Source organism: Erpetoichthys calabaricus, chromosome 9, assembly GCF_900747795.2.
Source record: "Erpetoichthys calabaricus chromosome 9, fErpCal1.3, whole genome shotgun sequence".
NCBI lineage: Eukaryota > Metazoa > Chordata > Cladistia > Polypteriformes > Polypteridae > Erpetoichthys > Erpetoichthys calabaricus.
Window position 1 is genome coordinate 49,271,646 of NC_041402.2, and position 22,695 is coordinate 49,294,340.

The 22,695-nt window shown below is 38.2% G+C and overlaps 1 protein-coding gene across 1 annotated transcript in view; it reads right to left on the reverse strand.

Moving 5' to 3' along the window:
* The window catches only part of tsnaxip1 (translin-associated factor X interacting protein 1), a 52,685-nt gene that overhangs the window by 22,325 nt on the left and 7,665 nt on the right, over positions 1–22,695 (reverse strand). The window contains exons 3-6 of the mRNA XM_028809624.2: positions 16,285–16,391; positions 12,340–12,466; positions 7,575–7,668; positions 4,285–4,481 (exon numbers count right to left, since the gene is read on the reverse strand). Coding sequence (XP_028665457.2) covers positions 4,285–4,481; positions 7,575–7,668; positions 12,340–12,466; positions 16,285–16,349 — 483 coding nt within the window. The 5' untranslated portion in view covers positions 16,350–16,391. The remainder of the gene's footprint in view (positions 1–4,284; positions 4,482–7,574; positions 7,669–12,339; positions 12,467–16,284; positions 16,392–22,695) is intronic.

A 22,695-nucleotide genomic window follows, 5' to 3' on the forward strand; every position in this document is an offset into this window, starting at 1 on the left:
ATACAAGATATTTCAATGAATGCCCTTCCTAAATATATCATACCAGTAATGACGCACTGCACGGAATACATTTGACTTGAACATTCATAGTTTTCATCCTCTTTCTCCGTCTCTGTTTAGCATTCGTTTGCTCAGAGGTTGATGCGCTTGCTGCTTCCTGAGCAGCTCTTCTTTTCTCCACCCTAGCGGCCCACTTCTTCTCTTCTTCGGCATCTTTTCAAGTTAAAACTGATTAAGTCAGTGTTTGTGTTGCAATTACTTAGTACGTTTTCCTTAATTTTTCACTTAAGCTGGCACTTAAGTCTTCAATCTCCCTCAAGAATGATTTAAGATATGAAGAGGTAGGGGAAGTGACGGTGAAGGTGGTAGGGAATGAGAACGGCACCTGTACGCATGCGCTGCACGGCTGCCCTGCTGGCCACTGCTGAGAGTTGATTCTACAATAAAATAAAATAAAAATAAAAACAGTAATAATTCCAAAACTCTTCGCTTTTAATATAAAGCTGTAGTGCAGAGTTTCAGCGTAGTATATGTGTACCAAATTTCAGAATACAGGTTATTTGAGTTTTGACCTTGACCTTGTTGGGTTGATGTTTGACCTTGGAGGTCAATCATCATCACGGAAGCAGATAGTGGACGTCACGTTGCATATGTGTACCAAATTTTAGGTCAATAGGTCAAACGGTTTGCGATCTACAGGTGATTTAAAATCCTGGACAGACAAACGGACAGCCACGGTAGCGCATTATATGCAGATGCAGTTCTGGAGCTTCCACTGATGTTCACATCAAACAGAATGGCATAATTGCTGGTGTCAGACTGGCAGGGTTGATTATTTTAATTGCTGATCTCCTAGTATTTTCACATACAACAGTCTGTACAGATTAATCAGAATGGTGCGAAAAACTAAAAACAGTAATCGGCTGTTTTGCAGATGGAACGCCTTGTTTATGAGAGAAGTCAGAGAAGAATAGGCAGACCAGTTTGAGAAAGGCTATGGTAACACAACCACTAGATAACCACTCTGTACAACTGTGGTGAGCAGAAAAACATCTCAGAATGCACAACAAGTCGACCTTTTATACAGATGGGCTACAACAGCAGAAGAACACGTCAGGTTCCACTCCTGTCACCTAAAAACAGAAAGGTGAGACTGCAGTAGGCACAGGCTCACCAAAACTGAACACCTGAAGACTGGAAAAGCGTAACCTCATCTGATGAATCTTTATTTCCTCTGTGACACACAGATGATAAGGTCAGAATTTGGCACCAACAGTATGAATCCATGCACCCAACCTGCCTTTGTGTGTACAGTCCAGGCTGGTGGTGATGGTGTAATGGAGTGGGGAATGTTTTCTTGAAACACTTTGGGCCCGTTAATACTGATCAATCATTGCTTGAATGCCACAAAGCTATTTCAGTACCGTTGTTGAGCATGTGCATCCCTTCATGGCCACAATTTACCCATCTTCTAATGGCTACATCTAACATGATGATGCGCCATGTCACAAAGCAAAAGTCATCTCAAACTGGTTTCATGAACGTAAGAATGAGTTCAGTGTTTTTCAGTGGCCTTCCTAGTCACCAGATCTGAATCTAAAAGAATACCTCTGGGATGTGGTAGAAGGGAAGGTTCACAGTAAGAATGTACTGGAGAAACAGCGTAATGCAATCATGGAAAAGAATATCGATGGAGTGTTTTCAAAATCTTGTGGAATCCATGCCATGAGGAACTGAGGCCGTTTTGAGAGCAAAAGTAGATCCTACCCAGTATTAGTATAGTGGTTCCAAGAATTTGTTCAGTGAGTGTGTTTGTGTATACCATTACCATCCAAACTAGCAGTGGGGACACTGCACTACCACAACAACTACAACCAACCTCACGTGGCTCAACAAATTGCACAGCACTATAAATGACTCCTGATCTTTACTTAAACAACAAATAACAGGCTGATGCATGTGGAATTAGTTCATGACAGTGCATAAACCTAAAGCATCTCAATGAACAAAAACAAACATACATTACTTCAGATCTCTTCATGCACATAGCTATGAATCCAGCCTTACTCTTTCTACAGATGGATTTCAAAACTTCTTTAGAGATCTCGGTGTGACCTGTTCTTTGAGCTGCATTAGCAGAATTTTTTTTTCTCATTGTAGAAGTGCAACTTGCATTAGGTAAAGTAGATTTTAATCTGATGCTGAAAAATGAATTTTCTCCTTTATTTTATTGTGAGCTGGTTACATGTAGCCAAATGCTTTTAACTAAAATACCAATTTCTGAACACATACTGTAAAGTGTTGCTTTGGCCAATAGCTATTCAGCTGGATTTTCAGATTCTACAGTTGCTCTGTCAGTTTGCATAAATTGGTATGCAACACCTAAAGGACCAGTTCTGTCATTTGTCTTTCTACATGTCTTCTGGTCTACCAGCTAAAATATGCTGGTCATCTCAAAAACATGCCTTACAGTGATCAATTGGGGGGCACACTTTCTCTGGCTTTGCACCATGTTTATGAAACCTATCTAATGGTAAAGAGGGTTCCTCTGCAGACACCTTAAATCTCTCAATTATAAAAAAAAATCTTGGAAGGAGACGAGACGTGATTTTCTCAGAGAGACACTTATACATACTGTGAGAGGAGTTTATGCCCAGGGCCGGAAATAAAGGACAAAGAGTAGATGACAAAGTAGAATGTTGGCACGGTACACATGCAGAGTAGGTTAGAGATAATGGAAGTACGAAAATTCGAAAGTCTCAAAAAAGGATAGTAAAGATCGCAAACAAACGGAAATTATTACTCAGTGAAATAATGGAACAGCGAAAACAGATTGAATATATTGTTTGGATTTAAACTTTAAGTCGGAGATTTGTAGATCATCTAATTTGTGTTGCCAGTGGGATTTAAAAGATTCCAAAAATACTGGCGCAGTATGAAGTCCCGTGAGACGGGCCTTGTGAATGCTTTTGGCAGACACACTTCCTGCGCTCTCAGCTCTTATAAATATTATCAGGACAATAATTTTATATGTACTAGATGACACATCAATGACTAAGTGAAGAAGAAAGACCATGGACAAACATTTGAAAAAGTAGTTTTAGTTATGAGAGAAAGAAACGATATTCACTCACAGACAGTTATACGTTGCGTTGTCACGATGTAAGTCCAAGCACGGAATCAAAATTCAATGCGATCTTGAAGAAAAGTTAATTCCAAATATTGTTTTTATTAAAGTTTTAAAGTAAAAGTGAAAATAATGCATATGTAACAATTCCCATGAAAATAACAATCTCTTAAAATTGCATATCCGGTAAACCAAACCCGGGGGGTGGGTGAATGAAGCGAGCAGGGGGTGGAGCCCCCTAGTTATTTATAAAAACTTATTGGTACTTTTTGGCACTCAATAAACAACATTTTCTTAGTATTTTCCTGTCATTTTACGCCATCATATACTGCAATTACTGAAAGTCTCTCAATATGTTGAATGATCTATTATTACTATGAAGCACATGACACAATGTCGCATTGCTGGGTGCTGCTCCACCACACTGGGATATACCAGCCAAGTCTCTGCCTGCTTTGCATTTTCTCTCAGTCTTTCTGCGTGGATTGTGCAAGGTAAATACCAAATCTAATGTTTCTTTGGTGTGAGTGAGTTTGGTTTTGTCCCATGAGATGGGCTGGCACCCTTTCTAGGACTGACTACCGCTTTTTATTTAAGGTTGTTGGCTCTGGTTTATTCCAACCATCAAACCTGTGAGGTAGGAAATAGTTGGATGGATAATATTAAAGGTATAGTAGTTTTCCTCATTACAAAGATTTTTGGCTCTGCCATGACCCTGTTCTTGGAAAAACATGGCCAGTAAATGAATTGATGGATAAATTAATGATCAGTAATTGTTCATCCTTTTAAAAAAGACTATTTGCTGAATCTTTTTAAGCTGAGCTGACCAGTACTGCAAGAGTTACATTGTAATCATAGACTCAGTTTTATGACATTATGAATCTAGAAACAAGTATATGAAGCTGTGTCATGGGTGTGTGTTTGGGAGACAGCTGTAGGGCTCAGTTGATGGTAATTATGGCTGAAAAGGGTTGGCACTGTGTATAATGCCTTCTCTTTTTCTTCCTCTGCAGACCGGAAGATTGACGGCCCTACCATCTCTGGTGTCACTTCCGGTGTCCGGCCTCTTGGACCTGCCCTTCCTGCCGCATCTCGTTAGTTTACAGTCCAGTGCCTTAGCCTTTCTGAGCCCAGCAGTGCTTACAACAATTACTCACTTGGGTCTGAAGAGCTTGTTTATCTTCCTTCATTTGTTCAATGCATTTCAACAGCTGGCATTTCTCCTGCTTCAAGGCATTCATCTCACCCCTCTCTTCCTCCCTTAATGCCAATATTTTTTGATCACATTGTTCTGAAAGGGTGACCAGCATTGCTCTTAAAGGTTCCAGCATACGGATTCGCTCTCTCAATTGGGCTGAAAAAAAAAAAAAAGAAAAAAGTGTTATCTCTTCACCAATTCACTATGAAGAAATATTATACCAGCCACTAATAAGGGGGCACCAGGTCATGAAAATGAACATCTGTTTAACAATTAGTGATAACTTTTACTTTAACATACAAGTGAAGTGGTTGGAATGAATTTCAATAGCATACTATACAAATGTGTTAGAAATGCATGAAGAAAGCATCTTTCATTGTCTGAAACCCCATACACCCCAGTAATGAACTGTCTGGCCCTCTCCCATGTAGTAAGCAAAGCCATAGAAGTCTATAAAATTAGAGCAAACAGATTTTACACCCAAGACTTTAGACCTACACTTTCTATACCATCATCTACAGTGCCTTCAGAAAGTAGTTTTTTACTTTTTTCGCATTTTGTTATGTTGCAGCCTTATGCAAAAATCATTTACATTAACATTTTCCCTTATCAGCCAGCAAAGAATACCTCCTGAATGATAAAGAGAAAACAGGATTTTAGGAAATTTTTGCAAATGTATTAAAAATTAAAAACTGAAATATCACAATGATACAAATACTCAGACCCTTTACTCATATGTACCTGAACCTCCTTTGGTAGCAATTCCAGTCTTGCATTTTCTTGGGGGTGATATGACAAACTGAGTTGGTTTATTTATTATTATTGTCTTGTGTTTGTTTTTGACGTGCCTTGTGTTTTGTGAGTGGAATCACAGGAGGTGGAGCCACTCTACAGTCTTCACTAAAAGAATGTCCTCAGTCTTTATGTTTCTGAACCTGTAGCTGGACCCTACAGTGGTACACTGAAGGTTGGAGCGTGCCTTGTTTGTTGTGAGCAGTGTTTCCCAAACTCGGTCTTGGGGACCCCCTGTGGCTGCAGGTTTTTGTTCCAACCAGCTTCTGTTTTTAATTGAACTCCTGGGCTAATTAAGTGAACTGATATTTCCCAAGTTCTGTGTTTAGGGAACAATATAGAAATTAGAAAACTAAGTTTGCTAAAAAAAAATATTAAAATGTACCAAGCAGTTATATAGGAATAATGTATTTTTTCTTTTTAACAGTACTTTCATCTTGATTTTTATTCTACTTTTCTAGGTCTTCTAATTGTTTAATCCATTTACTAATTAGTGGGTCTGACTCTAAAGTAGTTGCAGACTTTGATTATTCAGTGTTGTTTGCCTGGGTGTCTGATCTGCTCGTTTTTAAATTGTCATTATTAAGATACAACGAAGGGGGAAAAACTGCACAGAGAAAGAGCAAAGTATAATGAAATCAACAAAAGAGAGTTAAGCATTTAAATCTACAGCAAAAGCAGAAATTTCTAAATGTCTTATAAATGTAAAAATCCTGCTGCTGTGCTTTTCTGAATGTCGAATAAAAGAAAAAAAAATACCAGTTAATTAAATGAGATCAGTGCTATCAGGTGTTGTTACTGATTAGGAATCGGGTTGGAACAAAAACCTGCAGCCACAGGGGTTCCCTAGGACTGAGTTTGGGAAACACTGGTTGTGAGTATTCATTTTGCTGGGGCTTCTTGGAGTTTACTCTTGTTTTACAGATCTGGACTTGTTCACCTGGATAGGCCGTTTTAGGCAAGTCCTTTTGCCTTATTTTGCCTTTTTGACATTGTTTGTTCTTCTTTTGTTATATAAATAAATTCTTATTTTTAAAAAAATCTTTGTAGGCTTGTTTCTCAAAGATTTTTTTTACAATGTGTTTTCCTTAAGATGTATTTCAATATATTTCGAGACATTTGATATAATCTGAACTGTTCCCCATTTAATTCTGCCTGTGGACCTGGGAGGTCAGGCTGCCTAGAGAGAGGCCTATTTTAGGCGGGCTAGGTAAGGCTTTAACCTGGTTTTATGTCTTTTAGAGGATTTACAATATCTTTTTATTTTACGTGTTTCTCCATTACAACAGATAAAAGCCTATACAGATACAGCCCTGTACGATGACTGTCTCTAATACTCCTACAGGTGCTTCCTCTTTGCTCCCCTCACCAACTATGCTTGCTGCTTTGCAGTTGCTGCACTTGGCTGAATCCTGAGATTTACATTTAATTACATTTTAGTCTCAAGTAAACATCTGTTCACTGCTTTTCTAGCTAATGTTAACTCCACTCCACATGTGTCTAAATGTTGTAAAGCAAGAAACAGTTTAGATTATCATCCACATTAAACCACTGTCGCCACTTCTTAATAAATCATTTAAACCTTCTATTAATTTGTGTGTTCTGATGAACTCTTTTTGCTTGCATGCAATTATATGCTGAGATGACCACTTTTACACTCTTGACTCTGCTGTAGTCCCTTTCTCATAAACTTCTAATTTTGTTACATGTTGCTGCCACTTGTTGGAATTATTTACATTTTTTCCCTTATTTTCTCTTCCTCAATTTTTTTGAAGATATTGCATCTCTCACATATGTTTTACAGTTAGGATTAGGGTGGTGGGTAATGGCTTGGGGTTTAACGGGATAATGTGGATGCAATGTGGACCACTCAGTTAACGACTCTCTCATTCACTTGCTCAGTCTCACAGTTTGTGGCCCAACAGCACAGGCCATGAAGACAGCGGCCCACTGATAACTGTCATGTTGGTTCCAATGGGCAATCTGTCTTTGTCTATAAAAGTATTATATTGTTGGTTCATGTCTCTGAATCAGTGGGATGAGAAACAAATACTGTACAGTATGGTGACAAATAAACTGAACTGAATGCTTAAGAATTATACCATTCATTACCGAATACATTATGTGAACAAAAAATATGCAATTTGGATTTATACAGAAATTAGATTAAAACCCACAGGTATTGTTCTTAAATGCACAAATGTTTAAAAAGTAGAATTTTTTTTACATTTAACCATTAGAAGAGATCAGCTGAAGAGGCCAACATTTCATTGTAATGTACATTAATTTATGACTGTTTTCTCTGCTTAGCTTCTGTCCTCAGGTTTAAAGTAATTTTGACTAAAAAAAATATTTTAGCTATTGATGTAATAAGTCACAAATGACCCATGCTCACTCTCTTTTGTCTTATTATTTAATACTGATATAGGAGTTTGTCCTTTTATTAAGATGTCTTACCCAAGGTGACTTCATATTCATTCTTGATTGCTGATAACAGGGGCTTGTATGTCTTGAAGTCTTCAATGAAATACTCAAATACTTCCTGATATGCCTGCATTGGAAACAGTGACATCCCATTATTTTAAGCTCACGTAGAAGTATGCTAATTGTCTAAATTCTGCTAGATGGTACCCTGCCACCCAGAACTGAAAAACTGGATAGGAAATGGGAGGAAAGATAGATGGATGGATATTGGTAGAGGAATGCTGTGGTTATTTAAGGTTGGATGAACAGAATGGGTCTTTTTTTTAACAGATGAATTCTCAAACATAATGTTTGTCACAAGCGTGCACATAAGGGACGGCTTAAGGGCTCTTGTGATTGTAATTACCCACCACTCTAGGGGTTGGCACTGTGTCCTAATGCCTGTTCTCTTTCTCCTGCTGCAGACCAGATAATTGACAGCCATAATGCCTCTGATGTCACTTCTGGTGTCAGTCCAGTTGGACCCGCCTCTTCCTGCTGGAAGGACATATAACTGGAAGCTCGGCCATTTTGAAGTCAGTTCACTGTGGAACTCCCATCTGAAAAGATGCTCTTTGCTATTGCTGTTTGGTTTTTTTTTTTCTTTTAAAGTATATGGGGTCACTGGGTGAGGCCCCAACTCTTTAATATTGTTTGTCTTATCATTTGCATGTTATTGCTTAAAAAAATCTGTGTCATAATAGTAAACTATTATTGGAATAGACGAGAAAAAACTAGGGCCTCATTGTATAAACGGTACGTATGCACAAAAATGTTGCATAAGCCTGTTTCCAAGCTCACGTTAAGATGTATAACAACTAAACTTGGCATTACACTATGCACATTTTCACTGCAACCTCAGACCATGTGTACGCATGTTTCTGCTTGGTTTTGTAAATGGGCAGTGCCCAGCGTCAAAGCAGTACTACTGTTTCTGTGTGGTTTCCCTTTTTTTTTTTAGATTTGTGTCCATGACGCGGTCTTTATCAAATACACAGAAATTAATTGCATATCATTTACAAATTTAAGGCACTTGATTGTAATGGGATTGGCTCCAGCAGACCCCCGTGACCCTGTGTTCGGTTTCAGCGGGTTGGAAAATGGATGGATGGATGGATAATGTGAAACAATATAATGGTGCACGGAATGGTCAAACTGTTCCAACAACCATGGTTCCTTTAGCATTGTTAGAAAACATTGCAAATGGAAGAATTAGAAGTGAGTGTGCATTTAGAGATCATACTGACTTCTTGTGTCATGATGGTGACATGATTCTATGCTGATTTAGATTTCCAAGAGCTATCATCTTGGAGCTGAGTGCTGAACTGGTGGCAGCTTTACAAAGGCAGACTGTGAGGAATTGTGCTGTACCTGTCCCTTTGCAAGTTTTGCCCACCTTCGGGCTTTGAGACATAGGAGCTTTTCAATGTGAACTGGCTAACCGCTCAGGTATTTCTCACTGAGTTGCTCCATGCCAGCTGTATGGGATTGTATTATCCGCTTGTCATCCAGACATATAAGATTTACTTACACTGTGGTTGAATGGGCAAACATCAAAGCGCAATTTGCAGGAATGTCTGGTTTTTGAAATATAATCGGGTCAACTGCACACACATTGCTATAAAGGCACCTCCTGAAAATGAATTTACTTATGTACTGTAAATAGAAAGCATTTCTACTCTAATGGGCAAATTACCTGTGATATGAAAATGCGTCTCATTAATGTTGTGGCAATATGGCCTGGCTCAACTCATGATTCATTCATTCTGAGAAATAGGCAGTGTTGATAACAAACTTGAAAATGGTGTTGTGTGTGATGGCTGACTTCTTGGAAAGATAGGACATTTAATATTACCCCTTTGGTCAAAATTGTAAGTTATCTGTATGATGTAACCATATAACACGATTACTAAAGTGACACCAGGTACCCGCTGAATACATGGCTTTTCACCCCACTTGCCAACCCTCTGACTGAACAAGATCAAAGTAATGACCTCCACTCTTGGGCTTGGGCGATGGCAAAATGTACTATAGGGCAGATTAAGAGCTGTTGGAGCTGCATGAATAAGACTGGTGGTGTGCTGCTCTATAGTCCACCGAAAGTGTGTCACATTGTGCATGCTTGTAGTGTGCTGCATAATGTGGCACACCCTGACCCACTAAGTGATCTGCCAAGTTTGACAGCGTTACAACTTTTTTTGAATGTAATTAACAGAATGTAAAAACAGGTGATCAGATTAAGCATTTATTTTTTAACCAATTCATTTAATTTGTGGTCAATATCATATAGTACAGCATTTATATTCCTTAGTTCACTGGCCACATCTGTTACAGCATCCACTATTGCATTTTGTGACTCTAGAACAGTGCCCGTCAGCACATGGCCAGATGGTTGCATGGCGTTTTCTGAGGCAGAGGTATGTACGCAGCCAGCACCCAAAGATGAGCTTGGCACAGCAGCACCATTACCACCTACAGTCGCGTCCCTGGCATGGGGGACACCTTTTTTAATATTGTCTGTAATACTGCATCTTCTGCCTGCTTGTTTGTCTTATTAAACATGCAAATTATTTACACGTGTATGGATAATGGTAAGCAAGAAAAAAATTTAAACTCACCTTCACCCACAGTGATGTTGGAGTCCTCCTCACCCACTGGTAAAATGCCAGTTATAAGTGTCTTGCCAATAATTGTAGCAGCTTGCTGCTCAAAAGGTGTGAGCCCTGGAATTACACTACCTCCTTCAGTGGTGTTGTCACTCAGATGGTGTGCTGTGACTTGCATTTTCAAGTCGACTTTGATATCTGACCACATCTTTTTTTATTTTGGGCACTCCACAACTTTCCGAAGTTCAACTTTTGAGTGTCTTCGCCATGCTATGCCACCCCATCAGTTTCCTTTTGTTGCTTATAATCACTGCTTAAGCCAACAAATAGTAGTTTTTTCTTGCCTCTCCTTCACTGAATAGGAGATTTATTTCGCATTCCCTGAAATTCCTTTCTTACACGTGCTTTTGCCATTGTCTTTTAACAAAACACTGAATGGCTATGAATATTGATTTGCATATTCAAATAGGCAAAATTCTGGAAGGAGTCAGTGTGGGGCTATAGGCTAGTGCATGTGCTTTAAAATTCACGTTAATAGGTATCTACAAAGAGAAAATGCGTAGAGCTTTGCTTATGCATAGATTTATGTATCTGAATGTTTTTGTGCATTGCAACATTTCCAATTTTGTCTGTATGCAATGTTTTATTGTGAAGTCTACACAAGGCATATTATACATGAGGTCCCAGGTCTGTATGTTTCACCTTGAAACTCTCCATACTTTCCATTGTGTGATCATGACTACATGTGTCTACAGCCCAAAAAGGGGCATTATGGAACCTAAGAGAGGCCCCACTGTTACCTTCTCTTTATTATGTTCCTAAGATTCTTTTTAATTTTTCAGTATGGAAATATCGTTTACCTATATATTTATATATTACACTTGAACTTTACTAACCATCCATTCATACACCCATTTAATCCAGTTTGCTGTCACAAAGCACTGAGCTATCCCAGAAGCTTTACGTGTAAGGCAAATACCAACCCTAGATGTGCCACCAGGCCATTGCTGGGCACTCCCTGAAACTTGTGGACCTATTTTAAAATTTCAAAATAAAAAAAAAAGTATGAAAGGGGTGCAGAGTTCTGCACATTCCAAAATGTGAAAACTTGTAAACTACTGTGACTCAGTACATTTTATGGAAACTGGAGCTGCAAAACAGCAGTACTGACTATTGTACCACAGTGTTACCCTTCAGTGAATCTGCTACATCCAATTTTAGGATTGCAGGCAGATAGAGATGATCTTGCCAACATGGCTTTAAGGCAGGGACTGAACATAGATGGGCACACTCAAACAACCCTACTCTTCCACACACTGAGTCAATCAGCTTATGATGGAAAACTTTCTGTGTGAGATATACCCAGAATAGGGGGAGCGAACACACATAGGTACATGAACAACATACATACTCCAAGGAAACAGTGACAAGGCAGAATTTGAAACCAGTTTCCTTGAGCTAACCATTACATCATAATAAATTTCAACTTTGTTTGAAAAAAATATGGTACACTGAGTTTTTCAGGAAATGAAATTCGAAGAAATCATGTAAAGGAATAAAGCTGCTTGGAATAAAATTTTTATATATAAATTGTATTCTACATGAAGGTGAGAAGAGGACCAGGAAATGAAACGTTTGTCAAACCAGAATGAATTAAATAATGGCACTCAATAACCTTATATAGAGAGAACTCGAGAATGCTTATAATGAAATAAGAACAATAAAAATTAACAAACTGCAATTCCAAGCTTACTTGGTTGGTTTATAGAGACAGGGTTAATTATAAATGTGCCTTTATACAACAAAAATATAATGACTGTGTTTTCAGTCTATCCCAAACTCTGCCTATTTGTATTAATTTAAAGTAACCAAACTCATCCTTTAACTCAAGCTTGCTTATTCCTGTATAGGGTTGGTAGAGAAGATAATCTAAACTGACAGTTGTTAAGATTCAAACTAACTGTGGATGACGTACCAGGCCTACCCATACACTTATTCATACTTCCTTGCACTTACAGTGGTGTGTGGAAGAATACTGTAAACCTTACCCTCTGGCAGGAAATGTACATCAATGTAGAGGGAATATGTAAATCCCACACAAAAACTGTAGAACCCAATCCAAATACATTCTTTTTCACACCTCCAGTTCAGACCTGCAGTTTCAGCTCCTGGGAATTGGGCATGCTCATGTCAATGGCATGAAGTTCTTTCCTCAGGTATGCTTCCAGTTGTTCCAGAAACCGGGGCTTGGGCACATTGCTGGACTGATCATACCTGGAGCTGAGGGCAAGAAGAAATCAATTGTCAATTGTGTAAAACCATTCAGAAATCTGCAAGACAACGATGGTATTATTATATATAAGTCAACATTTCAAAATAAACTTGATTTTGTATGTCAAATTGATTACAGCTTTTACTTTAAGAACAATTATTATAATAAGTCATACAAAACCAGTTGTTTGAGGCACATCATTCAGATAACAACCAAAACTTTAAAAAGTAGCCTTTAGTTTTCTGATGTTTTATTTTGACTGGGTGTGTTAACAGGAAGGAACAGTGGAAAGTACTGTGGGTGGGTGAAGGACCAAATATTATCTTGTGTCCCTTTTGTGCTTCAGTGTAAGTGACAGCCTCAGTGTGACATTTCACTGTGTTCTGCAACACCTGCCATTTGGAGGCTGAGACTTCTACAATCCAGAGTCAAATCTTTTCTGTTTTAATATTTGACAGTTTATGCAGTGTTCAGAAACTGACTGTGGAAATAGTACCAGGAAATCCATACTTGAATGTACAATCAGCATTCCATATGTTGCCATTCTCCAGAGTCATAATAATCAAAACTGTATTAAATATATAACTTAATTTTACTTAATAGAAAATACAAATCAACTTATCTGATGCAACCTTTACCCCTGTTACCACCTGTCTTATTATGCTATAGTTCAAGTGACGTTTAATAACCTTCAGCATCAATGTCCTGTACTTTGACAGTCCTGCAGACTAAAGGGCACATCCCATTACACACATTTTTCAATGATTTTATTTACATAATCTTAGTGAGTTGTGGCAGTCTTTAATGATCGCTGGTCACGTAGTTTGACAAACCCATCAAACTGATCCAACTAGTCCATGACTCAGCCCAACAAAATCAAACTGGTTTGATTTGTCTTAGGTCATTGGGACCAGTTTTATGAGAAGGAGAGTGGACAACCAAGGAGTGCTCACCAATGTTATTATAGTTTTGCCTTTTTATATTAGTTTTTATTTCTATATTTTTTCTGACCTTACTTGGAAATTCAGTTTAGTTTTAGTTTTCCTTCATCGTGTATTTTTAGTTTTAGTTTAGTTTTTATTTCACAAAGACATTTCTATTTTATTTTTATATCTATTAGTTTCAGTTTTAATTTTAGTAATTATGGCATGGAGCTCCTTCGGAGTTTAGTTTGGTGTCACAATCAGACAGAACTGTACACTTAACAGATTTGGATACGAGTTTAATGTTAGTGGAAACTTACTACACTACATGGTTTACTATCTGGTTTTGTTTTTGTTTGATAAAAACAAGCACAAAACTAGATACTGAATATGAACAATTTTACACAATTTTATAATTTTAAAAATATTTTCTCATGAAAATCACAGAGGCTTAGGAAGATCAGGGCTCTTAGACTTGAATCAGTGTGCAGACCCCACCTAGCTGTTTTGAAGGAAACAAAGAAAAATATGTAGTGTCAAAGGTTTGGGGCAGTGAGACTTGAATAGCCTAACATAAAGGAAATTAAACTCATAATGAGCCGAGCAAGAGCAGGTAATAGAAGAATGGACAGGCATAAAATGACAGAGACAGCATCTGAGATTAAGAACAATATATACATTATCTAAACCTGTTTATCCAGAGCAGGATCGCAGGAAACCTTGAGCCTACTGCAGCAGGTTTGGATGTAAAGCAGGAAAAATCACTGGTATGAAATATGTATGATAAGCTGATGTTAAGAACAAAAAGAATATGATATTTCAACTATCTATTTTGAGAGAGAGAGAAAAACATTGAAAAAAGGAAGACAGATACTTTAAAATATAATTCTGCTAATGGATTACTTTCACAGTATCAGGTATTTTGAGTTGTGAATATGAACTAAAAAGATAAATTAATAAATATAGAATAAATACAAAACCCCATTAGTATGTTTGGTTTTTCATCACTTGGCAGACTCTCTTCGCCTACCTACCTTTGTTTGTATTGCTTCATTGTTAAATGATGTTTTTAAAACAAAAGTGATTGGTCAGCAACAATATGTTGATCTTGTATGATGACCTAGTCAGTCTCTTGATCATTGCCGTTTTATTTTCAAAAACTGGGAGTGGTCTCCCCCAGACTTTCTTGTATACTCAGATATGGAATGGATATTTAAGGAGTAAACCGCAAGACAATGATTATATTTTTGTATTATGTACATTAAGGAACCGTCAACAACAAATCAAATGAATAATATATTGAACAATTATTATAAAAGTAAAGTTGAATAAATCGGATAATGCAGCTGCATGAATAATAAAAAAAAAATGAGTGTGTGTTCAGGTAAAGTACCACTTCCGGGTGATGGATTTGGCCCAAAAGTAATACAGATCTACAATTGTGGTGTGACAACCAAATGCAGAATTTCATCCATCTATCTAGTTGCGTTTTTGAGTTATCGTGTTTACACACACAGACACACACACTTCCAAAAAACAGTACTTTTGGACTCTGGGAGGTCTGTAACGTAAAGATTCATCAAAATATCGAGTTCGAATTTTTTCAGATTACTATACTTTCTCTATACTTCGTATATGAGAAAGTAAAAACGATTTCTCCGTGCAAAGTGGCAGGTGAATTGCTGTCAACAAAAAACAGTCACCTGAGAAATAAACTGAAACGTTACTCACTCATGATTTTTCTGTCCATATGGTAAACGTTTTGTTGACCAGCACATTCTGATTTCAGCCGTATGAATTATGTCTTGATATAAAACAAGCGCAAAGAAAAGCGGCACGTAAATCACTTTCTATTTCACATGCTTTACGTACCTGCATTCACCTTGCTCTGTCACCGCAAATGCTTTGTGAACAATCACCCTCCATCACCAGCTGCCATTCACTGGATGAATATGTGCGGCCGGCTCGTGGTGGATGACTTTCTGTTTTAGAGTTAACACTTACAAGGGTTAAAGACTAACGGCAAGAATATTCATTCAAAATCGAAAACTAAAAATATTTTAGTAAATTATTATTTTATTCTAGTTAGTCTTTCCAGCTACTTTAATAGTTTCATTTAGTTTTAGTTTTTCATTTCGGTTTTGTTAATTATTTTATTTCAGTTTACGGAAATTTTTCTTTTAATAATAGTTTCAGTTTTGATTTTAGTTTTCGTTAACTATAATGACCTATAATAACGTGGGATCTGAAAAAAAGAGGAAGCTTTGTCTGATGCTGCATATTTTACTTGGACAAAATGGAAAAAAAGAGAAAAAAAAAAAGCCAGAGAATGTGGTTGAACTCAACATACCTGTGATGCCTTCACAAGGGTACTGGCTCTGTCAGGCATCACTGTGTTGGCTGTCAGAAAAAGGGTTGCGCTCACGACAATTTGGAAATGTGAAATTGTGCTGTAAAGTCATTACACAGTCATCTAATTTGATATACCCTTCAACTTCTAGTTGTGCAATATGACATGCTCAGGGGATGAGATCAGCAACCACAGTTGTCAAGTTTAACGTCTTTTTCAACTAGAATTTGTGACAGCGGCTCAAGAAACACTGTCCATTTCTTAGTTTGGTATGGAGCACATCCTCTTTTTCTTGGGACAGAAGAGAAGATTATCTTGGCAGCCAAAGATACTTGGCCTTGGCATGGCACTTGGTTCATTTTACTGTGCAGATATTTTTTTCCAAAACAACACTGAAAATGTTAATCTAGGAATGTGGCCAGCCAATCAAATACAGCATAAGCTTACAGACTGTGTCTATGACACTAAGGTCCAAAGAATTTGAAACAGCTGTGGCACCAGTGTGCCATTCAATTAACAAATTAGGTAATTCAAACAGTAACATTATACATACCCATGTAATCTGCTGTCATTCGTGGGCTGGGTCTTCTGCACTTGTAGTGCAATCTGTGAATTCATGTGTGCTGGCCATGTGGACAAATATCCAGTAGCTGATTCAGTCTGCAAATAGAAAATGAAGTAGTGTTTGTGTAAACTCTTTTTCTTTCCAAGATATATTCTATGCACTAATGCTAAAGTCTACAATTTATTATTTTACTTTAGGATTATATAATTTGCAACATTAAACCACCATGACAGTGAGCATCATTAAAACCTTCCTCTTGTGTTAGGGTCTGCACCGACCCATTTTAAATTTTAAATGCATACAAGAATCACATAAATTTGTTTATTGCATCAAGGCTTTTTGACTTTGTCAGGAACCTCTATTTCAACAAAATAAAGCAAAAAAAAATATTTTTACTAAATTATAAAATGCTCTGGTTGAAATTATGACCTTTGTGTTGTTAGGGTCGGTTTCGACCCAGTTATGATAAAACGATGATAAAGCAATAATTAGAGCCAAAACTGAAATCCTAAGTGCACTGTCAGCTGACACACGGACAACCAGCACCTCTCCTAATCATGTGAGCTTTCTCATTTTGCGTGGCTTTCCAGTATACCTGCACAAAAACAAAACAAACAAAGACGGGCATGTCCAGACATGTGAGGTGAATTCACTCATTTGAGTGGCCATTTGACTTGCAGAGTGCACATTTACAATTTGCAGCATGCAAAAATGAGAAGAAGATTTACAGTGAGCCAAGTTCTGGATCACTGGTGAAAATGAAGGAGAGGACACAGAGCAGCATAGCGATTCAGATGAGCAGGTTTCTGAGGAGGAAGACAATGTGGAGTATCATCCAGAAGACACAGACACATCTGATGAGTCGGATGAGGAGGTCACTGGAGCTGAAGCTGCTCCTGCTGAAAGATTCAAGTCCAAAAATGGTAAGATCTTTTGGAGCTCAGTACCTCATGATGTACATGGCAGGGCAGCAGCTGCAAATGTCATCAAAATGACCCCTGGAATCACAGGGTTTGCTCTGACCAGAGTCAGTGACATCAAAACATGTTTTGAGCTATTTATGCCATTGTCACTAAAAAGAATCATCATTACTATGACGAACCTTGAAGGAAAAAGTCCATGGCGACATGTGGAAAGACATTGATGAGGAATACCTGGATGCTTTCATTGGTGTTCTTCTTCTTGCTGGAGTGTACAGATCCTGCAATGAGGCCACTGATAGTCTATGGGACGCATCAACAGGCAGAAATATTTTCCGGGCAACAATGTCACTTCAGACATTTCAAATGATATCAAGAGTCCTCAGATTTGACAACAGAGAGACCAGAGTGAGATCTGACAAGATGGTCCCATCAGGGATGTCTGGGAGAGATGGGTGCAGCTCCTTCCGCTGATGTTCAACCCAGGGCCAGAGGTGACAGTGGATGAACGTCTTGTCCCTTTTCGAGGAAAATGCCCCTTCCGGCAATACATACCCAGTAAGCCAGGGAAATACGGCATAAAAATCCGGGCAGCCTGTGACGCAAGAACCAGCTATGCCTGGAATCTACAGATTTACACAGGCAAAGCTGCGAGTGGCATCCCTGAGAAAAACCAAGGAAAACGTGTGGTCCTCGATATGACCACTGGACTGCAGGGTCACAATATCACTTGTGACAATTTTTTTACCAGCTATGACCTCGGACAAGAACTTCTCAAGAGGAAACTTACCATGGTGGGAACAGTGAAGAAAAATAAACCTGAGTTTCCTGCTGAAATCTTGCAGTTGAAGGGCAGGGCTCCACTTTCCTCAAAGTTTGCTTTTACAGACACCACCACTCTTGTCTCATATTGTCCAAAAAGAAACCGGAATATGATACTCATGTCTACTCTTCACAAAGACACAGCTGTATCATCAGGAAGTGACAAAAAGCCAACAATTATCCACGACTATAACAAAAACAAAGGAGGAGTGGACAACCTGGACAAGCTGACAGCCACATACACATGCCAGCGAATGACCAGAAGATGACCAATGGTTGTGTTTTACAACATCCTTGATGTGTCTGCATATAATGCATTTGTGTTGTGGAGCCACATCCACCAAGGTTGGAACTCAACCAAAAAAAACAAGCGGAGACTGTTTCTTGAGGAGTTGGGAAATTCCCTTGTCAAGCCACACATTAGGCGAAGGGAACGGGTGCCCCGAGACCCAGACGCTGCAGCCTTTGTCAGACAGCTGCAGAGCTCACCCAGCACTCCATCCTCACCATCAGCAACACAGAGAGAATCTGCATCAGCATCCTCCTCAGCCAGCCCTGCCTCAACACCAACCGAAACAGCCCCAACCCCAGTCAAGCCGCCTGATTCGAAAAGAAAGAGGTGTCAGGTCTGCCCAAGCAGTAAGGACAGAAAGACAAATGTATTGTGTTTCAGACGGCAAGAAATACCTCTGCAAAGAACACTCAAAAAGTGTCACTTTTTGCCACACATGCCTCTAAACACACACATACACAAGCATGTTCTTGTACACAGAGGTTTTTACTCTGATTTAGCTTTGTATTAGTTTTGGAACTTGTAATTGATTTCTATTTGTTTCATTTTCTTGATTGGTTTTTGTTTATTTGACCATGCAAATATATATTTTGTGTCATGACCTGTTCTGCTTTTCATTTTTTTCAGTTTATATTAAAGTTCTATTGCTGAAAAAAATATTTTTTTTTTGCCTTTTCTTAATGTAAATATCTATGGGTCGAAATTGACCCGTAACACCATAGATGTCACTTTAGTTATTAATATTAAAATGAAAAAATAAATAAAACAAATTTATTTAAGAGATGTGTTCTATACCCCTCAGTATTAGTCAGGTAACACAAGAACCTTTTATTTATTAATATGATTCTCTTGAGGTTCATTTTACCATTTTTTTAAATTGAAATCAAGGGGTATACTGACAAAAAAAGGCCCAGAGGCCCACACCAAAAGTATTAAAACCAACATTTTCATGGATAAGGAAGCCTAAGAATTTAACCAAGAGATGAGAAACAAATTGGATGATAGCTTATTGTTTTTAGTGTATTTTATAGCGGATTTAATACATGGGTCAAAACCGACCCGTTAACATAAGAGATAACAGAAAGCTTAACACAAGAGAAAGGTTAAAGGATGAATGATGCATGACTTTGATTTATGCATATTTTCAATAGATATGTGGATTATGTAACACTAGTAACGTGAGATGTTTTTTCTTTAATCCATGGATTTTTTTTTACATTGTTTGCCATTGTACCTCACTTGCCACCATTGAGTGCCATTATGTCATAAACTTCATTCTTTCCATTCTACATGAAAATATGAGATTAAATTATTTTCTCGGTCACCACAACAAAGTACATGAGGTAAATAACAAATAAAAAATATATCATTTTTTGATGGAATATTCGTCAAATTACCCAGGCTGGGGGCAGAGGAACTTTCACTAATATTGAGTAAATCTGAGCTCCGGACCCTATTCCTGAACAGCCTAAACCTCTACTGTACTAATCAAACAGAGACAAAACCAGCTGATTCACTTTTGAAACAAATATATACAAATATTCCAGCAATAAGGAGTGGAAACAAATTAATAAATCTGCCAAATAATGCACTTTTTGTTCGCATGTGTCATTGGGACATGGATTGACTGGCATCCCTTCCGGGATGGATGGTTCACTGTTCAGCTGGGAGACCCCCATAATTTATGGTTCCCATGAATAGGAGGGCATCCCAGTTGGGATGGTGGAATACCATTTTCTGGTCAGGATATTGTAAAGGATAAACAGAAGAAGACTGTCTTCTGGGGCAATGTGCACCTCCAGCATGATGGGTGGCAGAATCCCTATAGTGAATTTTCTAGGTTCACACACACACAGGGCTGCATGGGAGTTGCAGTCCTAATGGGAGGCCCTGTTGTTTTTTTTGGGAGCCAGCAGAGGGAGTTGATGGGAAGAGGATTCTTGGTTTCAGGAGGGTTCTCCCTGAACCTGAAGTGCTTCCTGCCTGCAATATTGTGGCACATAAAGGAAGTCCCGCTGCTTCACTCATGGAAGCTGGAGTTAGAAGAGGAGAAGGACAATCCTTGCCTCGGAAGGAGTAGAAGAGGGAAAAAAGAAAAAGGAATATTGTATGTAGTGGAAAAGCCGGAGTAAGGTATTTCTCATTTAACCTGGGACACGCGAGTCTGTGCATTTGTATCTGGGTTTGGTGGTCTTAGGCAACCCTAATGGTCTCCTATGCATGAAATGCTATAAATAGATGTCACCTGACTGACAAAAGCAGAACGTAATGTATTGTATGCTAGACATGCTTTTAAAAAAGGGTGCTGTGCAATTAAAATTAAGAATGTTGAAAAGCATTGACTTTGATTGACTTAAAGAAAGCTTTCCAAAGCAAGTTCTAAATATCTGTACTCAGAACTTGTAATTTACATAGTTCAAGCTCATATATGGTACAGCCCTTTGCTTATTTCTCCAAACTGTCTTGCAATACAAATTTCGTATTACTAGATGGCCGTGGTTAATGATTCTGCCACACAAATCTAGAGACCTGGATACAAATTGCAGCTCTGTGTGTACAGAGTTCATGTTCAGAATCAGTTCTTTCTGGGTATGCCAATGTCATCCCAATTCTAAAATCCATAGGGATTTGTATGATCGGTAACTCTACATTGTCCTAATAAGAAAGAAAGAAGTGTATGCCTGAATGAGTCTTGTGGATGGCTGTTGACACAATCAGGTTTGGTTCCTGTATTGAGACTGGCTCCTTGTACGTCTCTGTTGAAGGATGTGGGTTCACAAAATGTGTAGACTGGTAGATTTGCAATAGCATTAACATTAGGTTACAGCTCCAGAAAGTGGATTCTCAAATGTGCAGGAGTTTTGCACTTTCCTTAACAGGATTAAACTCAACTCAGTTGCAGCCTGTGCCACACAGAATTTAGCCCATAAACCAGGAATTGTTCTGTTCAGTGATGTTTTTCCCTGTAGGGCCTCAAATGTACTTAGCATCCCCCTTTTGGTCCACTCACCCTGTGATAAATGTCACCAGAGAAAATCTGCCCAGGGCCCCATTGCTCTTCATTTCATATCGTCACAGGCTGGCCGTGAACTTGGGGCCTCTGAGACGAAAAGTATTCTTACCCAGCTGAGCTACAGGGAACTCTCACTGCTCAAATGAGATGGCAGACTTCTGACATTGATCTGAAGCTATGAGGGTGTCATATTATGCAGTGAGCTCTTTCACTCTCTTAGACCTATCCATCAATTTTCATCTCTTTTTCCTTGGCAAGATCATGGGAACAGTAAAGGTAAAAATTAAATGTCAGGGCTCTCTCCAGTCCTTCCTAGGCCACAAATAGATGGCCTACAGATAACCAGATCACAATTTATAGACTGTGGGAGGAAAGCAGTGTCATAGAAGGAACTTTATATGAACACTGAACAGACACTGGGGAATATAACAATTCCACATGAAAGACATGCCAGCCCAACAACTGAATTGGGGCATCAATGATAGGAGCTAGCCTGTTTAATATTTTACATAATTATGGGTGCGCATGCTAGCAGGTTGAATGACTGACCAGTGAACAGAGATGACAATTAGATAAATGTAAGATGCAAGATACCTTTACTGTACAATACAATGAAATATCGTTTGGAGCAAGCCTATAGATGCCATAGATAAAAGTATATATGAGTAGATGATAAACTAAGTAAACATTAAACTATGAGAAGCACAGTTACTATTAACATTTCCAGATATACAGAGTAAAGGTAAACATGTAAGCATAAACAGATATATAATAAAAGAATTCACAAATAAATGAAGTTACAGTGAAGATAACAGTCAGTGTAATCATCATGAGTTCCACATGGGTCATATATAAGTGAGTGACTATGTGTGGTTGATGAAGTTGTTCGGTTCAATCAGTGGTGGTTCCAGTTATAGGAAGGGGCAGTGATCGCTGTGAAATTAATAGGCTGATTGCTTTGAGGTAAAATGCCCCCCCCCCATACCCATTTGTATAATAAGATAATTTTAATATTTTCAGTAGATATAATTATAGTACAAGGGTAAAATGTACTCATTTTAACAGCTCAAAGCACTTCAAAAAAAAGGCTACAATTTAGGTGTAAATTAATTTACAAAACCTATGATGGTGACAAAATTTTGAGTCATAACTAAAATTAAAAATAGGGAGAGAAAAAGCAAATAAAGATAAGATAAAAAGGTGATTTCTTGTGTATGAGTGATGAAGTATTATTAACAAGGAAAAAAAACTGTATCAGAGCACTTGCAAAGCCCATTAATGTAATTCAGTTCAAAAGACAAAGTCATTTAATCTACAATTAGACTATTTTTATCACAGCTTAACAAGGTCAT